This window comes from Eublepharis macularius, chromosome 12, assembly GCF_028583425.1.
Source record: "Eublepharis macularius isolate TG4126 chromosome 12, MPM_Emac_v1.0, whole genome shotgun sequence".
Taxonomy (NCBI): Eukaryota; Metazoa; Chordata; class Lepidosauria; order Squamata; family Eublepharidae; genus Eublepharis; species Eublepharis macularius.
Window position 1 is genome coordinate 39,543,289 of NC_072801.1, and position 16,058 is coordinate 39,559,346.

Below are 16,058 nucleotides of genomic sequence, written 5' to 3' on the forward strand. Positions count from 1 at the left end.
CCCCCCCCCCCCGGTTAAATGGGACCGTTCCCGAGCAGGTGCTCAGCAGACTCTATAAATAAGGGTGGGTGGGAGCCAGCCACAGGCTGCATTGCAAGAGAGCTGGGAGGTGGGCTCTGCGTTCGCATACATAAACCTTGCTTGGCGTGCATCTCTGCCCCCTCCCAGCTCTTCTTGCAAAGTGCGTGAGTTAAGTGTGTAGGGTTGGGTGCAGTTTCCTCTGGCTCCATGTTGCCCACCGAGGTAGAAGATTTGTTGGGTTCGCACGGGGTGGAATTCTGGACCAGCCCTGCCTCTTACGATGAAGTCAACGGGAACACGGCACTGGACGATAATAACACAGATCTAATATCCCAGGAGCTGGAGGAGGGTAAGGAGAAAGAGTAGGAGTTACTGCGAGGTGGGAATGGACTCGGAGGTTAGATGGAGGGGGCGTGCAAATTTGGGCTTTCCTTGGGTGACTCTGACCTTCAGCTGCCTTTTCCCCTCCTCCCGAGCAGCCTTGTGCACTCACCAAGAATAGGCTGCATGGAGCCGCGGGTCCAGCTATGTTCCTGCATCCCAAACGTTGCATCATCGGGATAGGTTTGGGCGGCTTTTCTCATTTTCCTCACCTACCTCGGCAAATGCAGCCTGAGATACGTGGCAGGTCTGTCTAGACCCTACTAAGCGCCTGCAGGGAGTAATCTGAGGATTGGGGGGAGGGATGCTGTTTGAGTAACCTCCCTTTCTCTCAGATGGATTTTGAGATGTGTGGCAGCTTTGCCCTGCTTTTCTAAGCGCCCCCTCCCCCGTCTTTAGCTGTTGCTTGACATGCACAAATCGTCATTTCCCCATCACTTTAATCCCATCCCTCGACTTGTTTTACCTGCTTTATTTCTGCCTATCAGGATTGTTGCTAAATTGTAGGCTGGTTTGTAAAAAAGTGCTTTGCCTTGCAGACATAAGAGTAGAGTTGTAACTTCCAGCATGCTTGAGTGTTCTAACCATTATTTAGTTATGTCATTTATGTGGTTAGGAAGTGCTGGGTATGCCTACTTCCCCCCCCCCCACGCCCCACACTTGTCAGACTTGGGTAAATTTGGGAGGGATTGGGAGGCCTGGATTGCCATAGAGGGCTGCTTTCAGTAAGTGGGTTGGACTAGATGACCTTTGTGGTTATTTCCAACTCTGTAATTTTTGAACCTTTTTAGATTCTCTTGCTCATTTCCCAGAACTGCAGAAAGACTATTTACTTCCTCTTCCTTTACTTTCTCTCCTCACTTTCCAGAAAAAACAAAACTAGAAATTAATTCCTGGATCCTGAGCTTTATATGAAAAGTTATCTTTGATTGGAGAGGGGTGCATTTCTGATTACTGGTAGTGCTTAGAGAGGAATGGATTAAAACCTGGGAATTCAGGGTGTGAAAAGCTTTGGGAGGATAGTACAAAGCGTGACACCTCTTTTGGGGACAGTAAAGCAGCTGTTCCATAGAGGATTCTCTCTGTCATCCAAAGTGTCAGAGAAGAGTTACAGGCATTTACATGTAGATAATTAGGAATGATCAGTGCTCCGAGGGGGAAAGAGGGGATGGCTACTGTGTGTGATTAAAGATCAGGGAATGGTTGTGACTAGAAGTGGGTTGAGTTGCCCCCACACCCCACCAATAAAGAAAAATACTAGAAATAAAGTTTTAATCCAAATGTTGCCTGTTTAATATCATTATATCATTGGGAATTCCTTTAAAGCATATCAGCCTTTTTGATACAGGAAGTCAAGGACAATCCACCTGGAAAGATATATTACTTTTGCAGATTTTGTTACTTAATTAAATTTTAATTGCACCTTTCTTCCAAGGGAGTCAGGTTGCTGTATAGGGGTCTTCCTTCCTCCGTTTTATCTTTGCAACAACCATGTGAGGTAGACCAGCCTGAGAGAGGGTGACTGGCCCAGGGTCAGCTAACAAGCTTAATAAAGAGCAGGGATTTGTATCTGGATCTTCCAGCTTCTAGTCTGGCACCCTAACTACCACACCACACTGGCTGTTAAACTAAGTATACCCCTGTTTATTTGTGAATGTGACATATGCTCATTTGAAAACGTGTGTGTAGAACAGATTCAGTTATCAGAATTAGGACTGGCCTCCACTTCCTGTCACTGTCAGGCCTGAGTTGAATGCTGTGAAATGCCCTTGCAAGTGGTGGATTAATAAAGATTGAAGCCTTGTTTGGATGACTTACCACTCAGCTGGATATGTGAATTGCTTCCATAGAACAATCTTGTGTTTGTGTATGGAAAAATTCTGAATGTTGCGTTTGGACTGTGGGGTTCATTTAGGAGGTTGGTCTCATCACTTGAGGTTTCGGCTACCAAGTGAAGAACGTGCATGTCTGAAACTCGCCTCTAGAATATTTGTTCTGTAGGGTTTGGAGGGGGGGCGGTATTCATCCTCAGTGACAGAGTGTTCTGAAATAAGGTGGGTTTCCTGGCAGAGTGGTATGATGCCCCTACAAAGGGTATGGTACAACCTTGCACATAAACCTACAGAAGTGACAGCCACCCCCCATTTTCTACTAGATTTCTATACCATAAATACCGAGGTCTATAGCCTCTGTCCTAAATGAGGAAAATCAACTTCAGTAAGACATGCTCACCTAATTATCTCAAAACTAGTTCTTGCTTTCCACAGATGACCAGTTAAATGACTATGTCCGAGTTTCAAGGTAGTTGGAGGTGTCTGAAGAAGTTTCTGTTTACAAGATCCCACCAGTATTTCTTAATAGCCAAGATATGGAACCCAATACAGATGGCTGAACTGCCCCAGGGTTAATGTTCACTTGCCCTTGGGCAACTTACCATTCTTGTGCTGAACGATTCCTATTGATTTGCTTGGCTGCCAGGTGAGTTTCTCTGGTTTCCTGTGGCCTGCCTTGGGCATCCCTGTGGAAAAGCAAGATGAAATACATAATACATAAATACATTGAATGTGTAACTGTTGACAACAGTTTCAAGCTTCATTTTTGTAGTATCAGCCGCCAGCATCGTGCCTGTAGGTTTCAAGGGTATCCCTCACAGTGCAGGCCAGCATCCAATTATATTTCCAGCTGCCTGCCTGTTTCTCGTCCTCTTGCTACAGGCTTTTGTGTCTGAGTGGGTTACTTAATGGGCTCAGGATGGGGTGAACTGTCGGTAGAAGGGATTAGGGATTCCATACCTGCCCACCATCTGCCCCCACAGTTGGTGTTTTATTTTCAGATAGTGGCCACTTATTTTGTTTATAATTAAGATCTTGAGCTAGCCTAGATAATTTTCTTTGGGATTCCTTCTTCCTTGTGAGGGAGGGATTGTTGGAATGAAATTTAATTTCCTTTTGGCAAGATTTTGTGGCTGAATTTTTCAGGCTTGGGACCAGAGTACATGAAGAACCAGCTCTTCCCATACTGTCCAGACCACCAATTAAAATCCTACTCACAGGCCCTGCTCTTTACATCCCCACCTGCAGAGGTGAGGCAGGTTGGCTTTTTAATGCCCTTTCCCTTTGGTTTTGTCTGGTGACTATAGTTCTTTTAAACAGCAGTTTAAGCAGTCCCAAATGTTTCTGTTGGCCAAGGCTTTTAATTCAAGTATTTTTTTTAAAAAAACTCCATCATTTTATAGTTTGTTTTTAGCCTGAGAAATGCTTAAGACCCATTTTAATCTGCTGCATGCTCGGCTCTTTGGCTGTGTTTTAAGGATGTTTTATATTTTTCATTGTTTTATTTTGTAAGGCATCTTGGACAGGTTCCCTGGAGAGGTGGCCATAGATATCTTTCCCAAAAGTAAAATAAAACCATAAAAACACACAAAGTAATATTAAAACAAGCCATAAAATGGCCCTCCAGCTAGAAGCAGGCCTCAAAAGCAGCTGATAAAGATGGAACCGTCCAGTTAAAGGCCTGGGTAAAAAATGTTTTGGCACTTAAAAGACAGTAAAATAGGTGTCAAGTGACCTTCAAGTGGGACAGTATTCCAAAAGTGAGGTGCCGCTACTGAAAAAGCCATGTCTTTGGTTACCACCTGTTTCACCTTTTTTGGTGGACAGAGGGAAGGCAGTTCTGGGGAGGAAAATCTGAATGTGGCAGGAAGGTGGTCCAGTTGTAGGGCTTCAGCTGTGCTGAAGAAGGGGAGCCATTTCACCCATTTGGGGGTGGCAGGGTTTTCCCCCTTGTTTTTTATATTCCTTGGTTTATAGGTTGGTAAACTTAGTTTGCTTGAAATATCTGGAGTTATCCATTCTGCAGGAGCATGGATTATTTGGAGTTGTCTAGGTGGTGGGTGGGTTTGAGAGAAATGCACAGAAGATTCTGCCTTGAGACAAGCTGGTTAATCTTCTAGTTTTCTAAACTCTATAGTTTTCTTAAGTGCCAAGCAGACACTCTGGCTGAAAGAACTTCAGTGTTCTTAATGTGAGGTTAAAACAAAAAATTGGGGTCTCATTTATGTATGCCACATCTTTAGTTTAGGTAGAGCTTGTTGATGGTTTCGAACTTCTTTGCCACATCAGCATTCTTGTGAGGGGAGTTAGGATTTTGTTCCCATTTTAGAGATGGTGAATTGCCTTAACAGCAACCTCTTTTCCCCCAGTCATGCTTCATTTGCCTCGGTAGTGGCTTCCCTTTTACAATTGGAGCTGCTGTTCTAGTATAGGTCTTGCACTGGGCAGATAACTATACAATATGTTTGTGGGGGGGGGAAGGGGGGGGTCTGATGTAGGGTTATCAACCCTGGGTTGGGAAATTCATGAAGATTTGGATGTGGAGCCTGGGGAGGTCTTGATTTGGAGAGGAATCTCAGTGGGGTACAGTGCCATAGAGTCCACCTTCAAAAGCAGCCGTTTTCTCCAGGGGGACTGATCAGTGTCGTCTGGAGATCAGCTGTAATTCCAGGAGGTCTCAAACCCCACCTGAGGGTTGGGAACCCTAGGAATTCCCCCCATACAATTTTGTGGAGTAGTGAAATTGATTAAACCAGATTGGAAATGGTCTTTTGTCTACACAATTTCATTCCTTGGGGGAATTTATAGAAGGCAGTTACTGTGGGGGTGAGTGCTTTGCCCACTGGTCCTGTGGTCACCGGTGCTGAAGAAGGGGAGCCATTGCTCCCCCTTAATGCCTCCATATTCTTTCTTTGTGGGGAAACCATATTTCTACTGCAAGCTAATCATGTGATTTGCACGCTGAGTAGGGCCAATGTATATATAAAAATGTAGGTCTGCAGGTTTTAAAAAAGGAGTACCTTGCAGTGGAATGCTGAAAATCACCTGATGTGTGTAGCAAACTGCATGTCATGTGGTTAAAGCTAACACCTGGAGAAATTTAACCTTCAAGCCATCCTCTGAAAAAGCTTACACTTAAATATATTGTATTTGGTTTATCTTTCCATCAGAAACCAAATTCACCACAGAGCTAGGGACAAAAAATGTCTCACAGAATATCTGTTTCTTTGGTTGCAGTTGTTCTAGAGTATCTCTCCAGAGCACTTAAAAATGGTTTCCCTTGATCACTGTCTTTTTAATAAATTAAGAGTAGAAATACTCCAGTGGGGTATTTTAGTACCCCTTGGGGTTAAAAAAAATCCCAGTGACAAAAATGCATAGATTATCTCAGGTTTATTTTCTACCAAGTTGCTTTTTTAAAAAAGAGAAAGTAAACTTTAAGTGATAAGTGGCTACTGGCTATACTTTGGGGACATGGTTTACATTTGACAATGTCCTAAGAAGAAAAGGTTCTACAACCACTTTTCTCTGAATTCTATTTTTAAAAGTTTCAACTGGAGTAGCTAATTCATCTGAATAGTGTTTTCAGGATTAAAATGGTCTTTGGGTTAACTGTAAGATATAAACCACCCTTTCCAATAAGACTCTGGGTGAAAGGTTTGGAGATGGAAAGGAGGACAAGGCATGTCGTGTAGATAATCTCTCCTTTTATTTTGGAAATGACATTGAAATTTAGTGCAATAGATTTTCTAAATAATAACAGTTTGTTTCCTAAGATCTCAAAGTGCTTCCTGTACTTTGTTATTTTCAGAAGGGTAGCCATGTTAGTCTGCTGCAGCAGCATTGAAGCGGAGACTATTGTCCCTTTTGAAGCCATGATAAAATTTTATTTCAGCATAAGAATTTGTGGCCTAGAGTCATGCTGATGTAAAATTTTAGCCATCCTCACAGCACCCTGCAAGGTAGGGCCACATTACTGACTTCCAGGTCATTGCATTAAGAGCAGAATTTTTCTGTGTTGAACGGTGTGTCTTTGTTGTGCTCTTATCTCCAAACACCAAGGCTAAATGTGTGAGTGTTGTCCGAGCCTAACATGCTGAGCTTCAAAGCTATTTTGTTTTTTTGAGTTTCTGGAATACAGGGTAGAGGGGAGGGGAGGAGGTTCCTGGTGTTTTATCCTGCTCTGCTGGAATTCATGCTCTAATTATTTCTAATTATGGTTCAGTTGGATGACAAAGTGCCAAAGGGGTCCCCTATGGAGAGGGGGAGAGTGAGAAGCAGGGCAAGCAGACCAGAGAACCGTTATGGTGTCTCTCCGCGGCATAGACGTGCCAGCCGGCACGGAGGTTTAAAAGGAGGTGGGGTTAACTGCCTTGATGGAATGGCAATTGGATGGAGGAGGACAGCCTGTTCTCCTGGCTGGCCGAAGCTGAGATCATAATATTACTTTGGCATGGCCTGATTGCATAACATCTGTGTCCAAGAATAACGTAATAGGATTTGATGTCTTCTCTGATACTCTCATGCTAGTCTACTTCTTACACATGGCAGAGCATCTAGGAGTAGGTAGGCTTAGCCACACAGGGTATAAACAACACCTGCTAATTGGACAAAAAGCCCTGGCCTTGATCCCCAGAGGGGATGAGAAATGGAGGCAAACAGAAGATCTTACCTGGGGGTCATGACTCAGAATAGGCTCCTGTAGTCTTAACTCTGCATTGTGCCCTGGAGAACTCTGCTTTTATGATAGCCTCTGGAAATTGAAAGGTTTCAACTTAGTAGAGGTATAAAATTTGTCAGTAGTGTCCTTGGGACAATTGTGTAGGAGCATCAAAGCTATTTGTTTTATGATCTCTCATTTTGGCCCAGTGGAACTGGAGATGCTCCCTTTTCCTCACTATGCTTGAACAGAATGGAAAATGGGCTTGCTTAATCCCCTGCTTCAGTGGTCAGAGTAATGTGGCCTAGAGATAACTGTGCCATAAAACTCCTAATTTACCTATCTATCAACTACAACGCATGTGGCATGGGGAATTTAAAAAAAAATCAGTTTGGGACTGCCTCAAATGTATATACAAGTTACGATTAAAGCCAGTCTTTGGAAAATGGGTTGAACTGGGGAGGTTTTAATACACACTATAGCATTCACATGTCTGGTTTGATGCACCAGAATCTGTGCAGGGGAGGACTCTCTCTTTCTGGTAACTTTTGACAGGTTTAGAAGAGAGTTACATCAACTGCTCCTGTACCTCATTAAATGTCATTACTTCCCTTTGTTAAGAAATTATGGAGGAGGGGGACGGGAACAAGAGGCAGATGTGATTGGAAATGATGCTACACTGGGAGATGCCCTAAATAAGCCAAGGCTGACCGTGCAAAGTAGCTTGTTTAGGTACTGAAAATGGCTCTGTCAATCCTGTCGTCACCAGAATGTGTTTTTCCCCTTCCTTTCTTGTGTGTCACAAGCTGTTTCTTCCTCAGATCATGGCTTTTTATTCCATGTCACAATGGTATATTAAACCTGCCAGGAAGCAAATTTTAATTTGTACCACTTTCAGTTTGGCCTAGGAATGAGGGAACACCCACCCCCTTCTCAGAATCTCCCCCCCCCCCCGCCCAAATGATAAGACTTCATGATGGGAGACAGAATTTTAAAAAACAGCAGATTTGCTCCCACATAGACGGTTAAATTTACAGATACTATTTTATTTATTTACTTCAGATTTTTATTCCGCCCTCCCCGCAAGTGGGCTCAGGGCAGATTACAACAAGTTAAAATATATCACATAATTTATATAGAGTATAAAACAATAAAACATTTTAAAAACGTAACATACAAGCAAGATACAATAACTAGATGGCAGCAGTCAATATATGCTTATTTAGAAGCAGGATGGTGGACAACCCTAATAGGGAGGGAGGGCTCAGATCTTCCATTTTTCCTCTTTTTTTGGCCGGAGGAGGTCAAGCCCAGCCTCGACCATATGCCTGGAGGAACATCTCTGTCTTGCAGGGCCGGCAAAACGATAACAAGCCCTGCTGGGCCCTGGTCTCAATAGACAGAGAGTTCCACCAGGCCAGAGCCTGGTTTGCTTCATTTATACCCTGCCTTTTCTCCCCACTGGGGACCCAAAGTGGCTCACAGCGTTCTCCTGTCCTCCATTTTATCGTCATAACAACATTGTGAGGTAAGTTAGGTTGAGTGTGTGTGACTGGCCCAAGGTCATCCAGATACAAGGAATGCCACAGCTGCTTTAAATGTGGTCATGTAAGCAACCTTGGACTTCTTATCTGGAAAATGTCCATTTAGTTACATTATTTATAGTCCGCCTTTCTGAAATCCCAGTTTGTTTGTGAAGTCATTGAGCAGATATGGGGAAATAGAGAGAGCGCACTGTGGTCCCTTGCAGATCAATGAATTTATAGTGGTGTGCGCTATCGTAGGCAATCAGCCTCTTCAGATTCCAGACCTTGGCTCAAGCTGGTATCCTGATACATTGGAGGTTAGATCGAGGGCTTTATGCACGGTTGGTGAATTGCTCAATACAATAGGTGTGATACCTTTGAGAAATTCTTACCCTAGCACAGAGGTGAGTAATTATGGCCCAGGAGACATATCCAGCCCATTTCAATCAGTTTCCAGTCTCGTTGGGAGCATTGGCTAGTGGACTGAGGCTCCCAAAAACTTGTTAGATGGGTCAAGCACAACATACCCTGAAGAGCAGGGGAGGGGACCGCAAGTTGATTCTCAGTCTGCTTTTGGGTTGGGGGCTCCAAACTGAACACTGGTTCTTTCTGTTTCAAGTTGCATCAAGGTGAAGGGCAGACATCTAACCTGGAGCCCTTCAAATCAGACAGAAACCTAACTGAGGCCCTCAGGCCAGAAAATTTGGTGACCCCTACCCTAGCATCCCCTGAGAATCTGCTGTTTAAGCAGGACTGCATTGAATAGTTAGTTAACTTATGTCTTTGCATATTCTCCCATTCTCAGAAAAGCCTCAGAACAGGTATTAGCCACAAAATTCAGCATTGTGGGCATCTCAGCTTCTTTTAAAAATTAAAAAGGAGCAAGTCCCACATTATTACAAGTTTATACTTTATATTGTGTGAACAGTGTCTGTTGAGAACTCCAAAGTTATGTTTCTGTACTCTTGGTAGGATTTTCTTTGCAGCCCTCCCCCCCTCAACTGATGCAGAATAAATTAAGCAAATTCAGGAAATATGTATGCAAATTCATAATTTGCATAGTTTATGTAGATCACAGAAGTCATTTTTTTCCAGGATTTTGGTTACTATTTTTTTAAGAGTGTATTTTATAGAGGGCTCCAAGCCCTATGTCAACATTTAACTCTTCCACTGAACTTTTATAAATGGTGTCAACTTCCTTTGTTTTCCCACAGTGCTTTGCTCTGAGCGAATCGGCAGGATCACTAAGACCTACCAGGATATAGATGCAGTTACCAACTTGCTAGAAGAGGTATATTCTCATTGCTACCATTGTTATTTATTTGCATTATTTGGTTTTTTCACAGAGTGTAAGTCAATAAAATCATTAGCTGGGACATTCAATAAACAATACAAAAGCATATGGATTGCAGATATTTGAAACAAACACATCTGATACAGAGCTGAAACAATGCTGAAAAATACATAAGCAGTTTAGCAGGGTATATTAAATGACTTGAAAACTACTCAGTAGGAGCATACTTGCAGCAACAGACTGTACCAGTAGTATACACAGTCCCTATCCCTTTACCATAGCATCTTTTTGAACCATTTTCTTACAGCGTAGCCTTATTACCTGTGCAAAAAAGCTCTCCTGAATAATTCAGTTTTGCATAGTTTGCAGAAAGACAGAACGGAGAGGTTTCCGGACCTTTTCAGGCAGGCCATTCCATAAGGTAGAGGCCATCGCAGAAAATGCGCATGCACGGGCAGCTGTTGATATTTCCCATTCAGATAAGCGAAGCTGCTCAAATTGTACACCAGGGGCTGTCCAGGGCACAGAAGCAATGACCGTTCCTAGCTTCCCATTCAGCTTAATAAGATTTCCTAGGCTGTTGGTTATTCATTGAGCAGGAAAAACTCATGGCAGAAGATCTTAGTTTGGATTGGACAGGGACAGCAAGAGAATGAATGATAATGAGGGGTAATAGTTCAGAATTATGTAGGTGGTAGGGGAATGGAGCCAGGAGAAGATTTGAAGGGAAGGGAGAACATTAATCTCATGGTTGTCCCTGTGTTTCTCCCCATCCCCACAGAAGGAGCATGACCTGGAGTTAGCAGCCCGCATTGGGCAGTCGTTGCTGAAGCAGAACCGGAGTCTGTCAGAACGCAATGAACTCTTGGAAGAACAGCTAGAATTAGCCAAGGAAGAGGTGAGGGGAACTTGGTGGAAAATGCCATCTAGATCATGTGGAAAGCGGTCTTTGGAGGTGTGGGATCCATGTCAGGAAGGCGAAAAGCACAATGGATTTAGATGTTGGAAAGAATTTTTGACACTAAGTGTGGTCCTGGATTGGAACAACTTAAAGGGTCTGGTGCAGACCTCAACAATGGAGTCTTTTAAGAGGAGGCCAGATGAACATTAATTGACTGATTATTTTAGGCTGACATGACCTTTTCAAAAGGGTAGCCCTGTTAGTCTGTTGCAGCGAAATAGACATCTAGCGGAACTTCTAGCCATATGGAGGGGTGGTGGCTCAGTGGTAGAGCATCTGCTTGGCATGCAGAAGTTCCCACGTTCAATCCCTGGCATCGGCAGTTAAAAGGATCAAGTCGAGGAAGTAATGTGAAAGACCTCCCACCTGAGATCCTGGAGAGCCACTGCCAGTCTGAGTAGACAATACTGATTCAGTATAAGGCAGTGTTGTTCAAAAACGAATTAAGATGTATTCCAGACACACTCCACTGTGGGCTGCTGAAATGAGTTCTGGCTCATAGAAGCTTCTGCCGGAACCTGTTAGTCTTTAAGATGCTACCGGGCTCCTGTTTTATTTGGCTGCTATGATTTATGAAACCAGAGGAGCAGCAGGAAGATTTTTTACAACAACAGCAACAACAACAACAACTGAAACTGACACTGAGATAGAAAACCAAGTATCTTAACAGCAGATAAAGTCCATCAGTGACCAAAATTAAGATCATTTTCTAAAAGATTTCTTGAAGCCCTATTTACCAAGGGTGTCCAGTAACTGAAGTGCATGTTTTAACAAAGACATCAAGTAGAAGTCCTTCTATTATTACTTGACCCATCCGGTTCTGTCCCATCTCTAACTCTCCAAACTGGTTCTTTTGCCCCTTCTCCCCTAAGATAGCTCAGTTGCGCCATGAAATTTCCATGCGGGATGACCTCCTCCATCTCTACACCAACAGCACAGAGGAGAGCGAGCCGACCACTGCCGCCTCCACCCCGTGAGTATCTAGCTAAGGCAGAAGGAAGCTTCCCACATGGGTAAGCGATGAGATATGTATGCACTTTGCCGTGTTGTTCTTAACTACTAGGTAGCACTGCATTCTCATCCTTGTACCTGTGCTCAGCTTCTGATGGGAGAACCAGAGGGCACTGTTATTCTGGTGGTTTCCAGCATGATAGAAAACTGCTTGTCATGCCCTTCTCAGGGAAAGAGATTTGTCATGATGTCTGAATGTGGTTTCTGTGAAGCACAAAAACTGAACAGGCACCAAGTTTTTATGTACCCTCGAGCAAAATACTGCGGCCCTCCCTGTGCCAGAGCTGGTTGCATCCAAGACAAGTTGCAGAGGCAGTGTGTCTGGAGTGCACCTTGAACCTGGCTACCGGTGACATGATCTGGGAAGCGGCCATGGGTGCAGGCTATGCCCCATGTTGTTTCCTCCTCTGTTGCCTCCCGCAGGGTCCAGTACAGCAGGCACCAGTGTCCGCACCTTCGACCTGGGCAGCTGCTGAGCCACACTGGTCACCTTCTCCCACATTGCTGCTAGCTAGGAGCTAAAGAGGCTCCAGTGAGTGTTGGTGCCCTTGGTGATGCATCTGCTCGGGCACTGAACTGGTCCTACACTTCCTTGTTTGGTGCTGATTGGCGTCCTCTGATCGCTCTGAGCTGCATTACTTCAGAACCGTTCAGTTACAGATCACAGTTTGCTCGGTAATCCTTAGATGAGTAGGGAGCAGATTGCCACTGAGTCAGTTCTTGGATAACAGTGAGATTTCAGCCGTCACGACTTGCAGCTTGATGCTGCACATGTTTCTGTAGAAGTAATTCCTTAGAAGTTCATTAGAGCTTTATTCCTGTATGTAACCCGCGCAGGCATGTATGCACCATAGGACTGAACTGCTACTTTGGAGCAAGTCTCATGGAACTTGGTGGGGCTTGGTTTTCATCGTAAGCTGCTTCAAGCAGGACTCCAAAGAGGAGCGCAGAAATATCCTCAATAAAATAAATAAATAAAACCTTACAAGCCAGTCAAGTGAGAGCAGATAAAGAACTTCAGTGATTTATTTTAAGCGTACAAAGAAAAAGGAACCCGAGACTCTCCAGGCATGCTGTCTTTCCAAACTGGGAAAAACTCCAGTGGACAAGTCCTGATTCATTCAAGTCCTTCTACCCAGTGGGTCTCCTCGTACAGCATGCGGCCTGGTTGGCTGAGGGGACAGAGGGACGATTGCTTTTGGCTCCCTCACGGGACACATCAGAGGCTGCCTCAGCAGCAGAGCCAAGCTAACGGCTGCCAGAGTCTGTACTTGTGAAGGGGCTGTAATACGTATTGATCTCAGCAGCAGCTGAGAAGGCAGTTGGAGGGAGTTGGTAAGTGAGGCGGCGATTCCTAGCTGGGCCGAGTGAGACTCCAGGCTCCTGCCAGCGATGGTCTGAGAGCCCAGTCCAGCCACTGGCTCCTGGCTTAGCAGAAAGCATGTGTGCTGTGCTGTTGCTGGCCCTGGGCTTCAGTGTTTTAAGAGGCTGCTGAGTGTCTCTGTGCTCTTTCTGTCTTTGTGTGGCCTCCCAGCTGCTTCACACCATGCTGCTTTTCCCAGCAATACATTTCCTGAAGCCTTCAAATGGAACAAGATGGAGAGGCTCCATTTCAGCCTTTAAGTCCTGTCTCCTTTGCAGGGGTGTGTTGCTTTTGTGCACATGTGGGGAGCTTGCTCACAGACTTGATGTATTTATTGAAGGCATTTCTTTGCAGCCGAAAGCAGCTTACCAGAAATGCAGCCAAATAAACAGTACCATTTAAACAACAAAGCACAAAACAATACACAAGTATTAATCTTGGGCTGGTCCTGGGTCCACCAGGCCAGCTGCTGTGAGGCTGCAGGCCAAGAGCTACGAGGCACACTCCTCTCTGGCCACACCTAGGCTTGAAGACAAGTGGAGGAGAAACTAGCTCAGCTCAGATGTTGCATACCAGCATGTACCAGCCAGAAAAAAGCCCTGATCTTTCTGGATCTCCCTCTTTACTACCATCTCTACTCTGCATGACTTTTGTCCATGCAGATCCCATGATCCCCAGCATAGCCTTTTTAGGTGGAAACTGAGGATCCCTCCTTCTTTTCTCACCCGTGGAAAAGCTGGTTGGATCCAAGCCCGTGAGTGACATAGCTGTGCAGGGAGCTTTGGGGATGATCGGGGAGCTCTCCTTGTCTCAGCTCTAGTTTAGTGGTTTAGCTACCACCCCATTCACCTGTAGCTCATCTTGAAATCAAAACCGGTTGCTGGAGCACAGAGCTTTTGTATGGGTGGTGTGTTAGGTTCAGACTCCGCCCTGTGTTGTAGATCCATAATCCATATCACCCCTGTTTCTTGACTACAAAAAGTAGTCATGGGGGACCTGATTTGAAACAAGGTTGCAGTGCAGGGGGTGGGTGGGGTCATTCTTAATTTTTAATTGTCTGTGTTATCCATGGGGTTGCCAATTCCAGGTGGGAAATGCTTGGAGATTTGGGGGTGGAGTCTGGGGTGGGCATACTTTGGAGGCTGTTGCCATCCCCACTAGAGATAAAAGAGTGGCAAGGTGCTTACCAGGACTCATTTCTGCCCAGGAAGAGTTGGGTTTTATGAGTAAAACGGCATAGGGAAAAGAATTGTTTACCCCTCCTCTCCACCCTCAGCACCACCCTTTTTTAGATTTAAAAAAAGGTTGGGTGATCAGGTCACAGATGTCCAGTGTGATGTATATCCCAGTGTGTTGTCTCTTGGAGTTCCCTTATGCATTTGCAAAGGTTGGAGAGCATGACTTGCAGGTGAAATGGAGTCTAAGACCTTTGCTGTTACTAATGAAGCCCTGATTCTAGACACCAGAGAGTTAAACAAAATCGTCTTCCCCTGTTTCATGGCTTCACCTCTTCCCTCCACAGCTTGCGCAGGAATGAATCCGCCCTCTCTCTGCAGCATTGTTTCCAATTTGATGCCTTGCAGCAGAAACTGAAAGGGCTGGAGGAGGAGAACCAGAAACTGCGCACGGAGGTGAGACCAGTACCAGCCCCGCCCACATTGGCACAATTTCCCTTGCCCCAGCCATCCCCCGCCCCCACCAGTGAGCTTTTTCAAAATTAACAAAAAAAAATAGTAATTAACATACTGCTGCATCTTGCCCTCCTAGTGGTATGTCAACTCCCAGTTTAAGCAAAGGCCTGCTGGTGGTGGGGGAAGGAATGGCAGCTGTAGGGGGCTAAGGCAAGAGTTAGGCAAGAGAACTGCGAGGGAAACTACCACACGGATGCTCCATTGCAATTGTCTCTGTACTTACCTCAGAAGGATGCGGCCATGTTGGATGTTGCCCTAGTCTGATACCCTGACCAGTACACCACACTGCCTTTATCTGGCCCTTGATTCCCTTGACTATTTTTGTTTTGTGTGTGCTTAGGTGTGCTCAGAGTTTCACCAAGCAATCATTTTTTAAAAAAAATAAAGTGGGTGCCAAAGATATTCTGCCTTCAATTGTTCTTCTCTTTGGCCGTTGTCTGTATGGGTGCTCCGTAACTATAAAGCTCTCACTGTTGCAAAGCTGAATATCAGCTTCATTAGAGAGGCCCCATAGTGAGGTCAGCTTGTCTGATAAAATATAACTTCTGGTTCTCTACCTGCTTTTGGGAAGAGAAGCCCACCCAGTCTTGGTCTCAAATCTAGACTTCCCATTATACCCAGAGAACTGCTGTGTTTTCATAACTCATAAAACTAATGCAGAGGTAAACTGTGATGGGTTATGTCTGTCTGCCCCAGGTCACCAGCATCTCCTCAGAAACCTGTCAGTATGAAGAACAGGAGCAGAAGCTGATGATCGATTGCGTGGAGCAGTTTTGTGAGTGTCACTGATGGAGGTGATAGTGTGGAAGGATCTGGGGAATCTCAACACCTCAGGTTTCTAAAATGTCTCAAACCCACGTGTGGTCAAAACCTTTGCTGTGAATAGCTGGGTGGAAGGTGTGATGTGGTTAGCTTTTTATCCCCCTCCCTACCTCCCGAGATCTGGCCCGATCACAGGGTTTTGAAATGAAAGAGATGGCCATGTTTCTTTTGACCAGTCTTGCCATAGATAAGGCTCAGGGGCATAAGAGAAGGGGCAGAAATCATGCCATTGCACAGTTAAGTCCTCCATTTCATCCAGTGTAATTTAAGAGTCTGTTTTTTGTTTCAGTCTCTCCAGAGCTGGGAAAAATTAGGGTTAGAATCTCATCCACACCACTTTAAGTCAAGAGAATTTATGCATTTTGCCTGACACCTCTAAAATATTATTTATTTAAAACTTTTCTATGCCACCTGAAGGTGGGGAACATTAAAACATTTCAGACATTAAAAAGAATTTAAACCCATGCACATTAAAACAGTTAAATAAAACCTAATT

The 16,058-nt window shown here is 44.6% G+C and overlaps 1 protein-coding gene across 1 annotated transcript in view; it reads left to right on the forward strand.

Moving 5' to 3' along the window:
• Positions 1-228: 228 nt before the first annotated feature.
• Positions 229-16,058, forward strand: part of LOC129340229 (trafficking kinesin-binding protein 1-like) — a 35,596-nt gene continuing 19,766 nt past the window's right edge. The window contains exons 1-6 of the mRNA XM_054994889.1: positions 229-370; positions 9,635-9,711; positions 10,496-10,612; positions 11,548-11,648; positions 14,572-14,680; positions 15,437-15,515. Of these exons, the coding sequence (XP_054850864.1) occupies positions 229-370; positions 9,635-9,711; positions 10,496-10,612; positions 11,548-11,648; positions 14,572-14,680; positions 15,437-15,515 (625 nt within the window). The remainder of the gene's footprint in view (positions 371-9,634; positions 9,712-10,495; positions 10,613-11,547; positions 11,649-14,571; positions 14,681-15,436; positions 15,516-16,058) is intronic.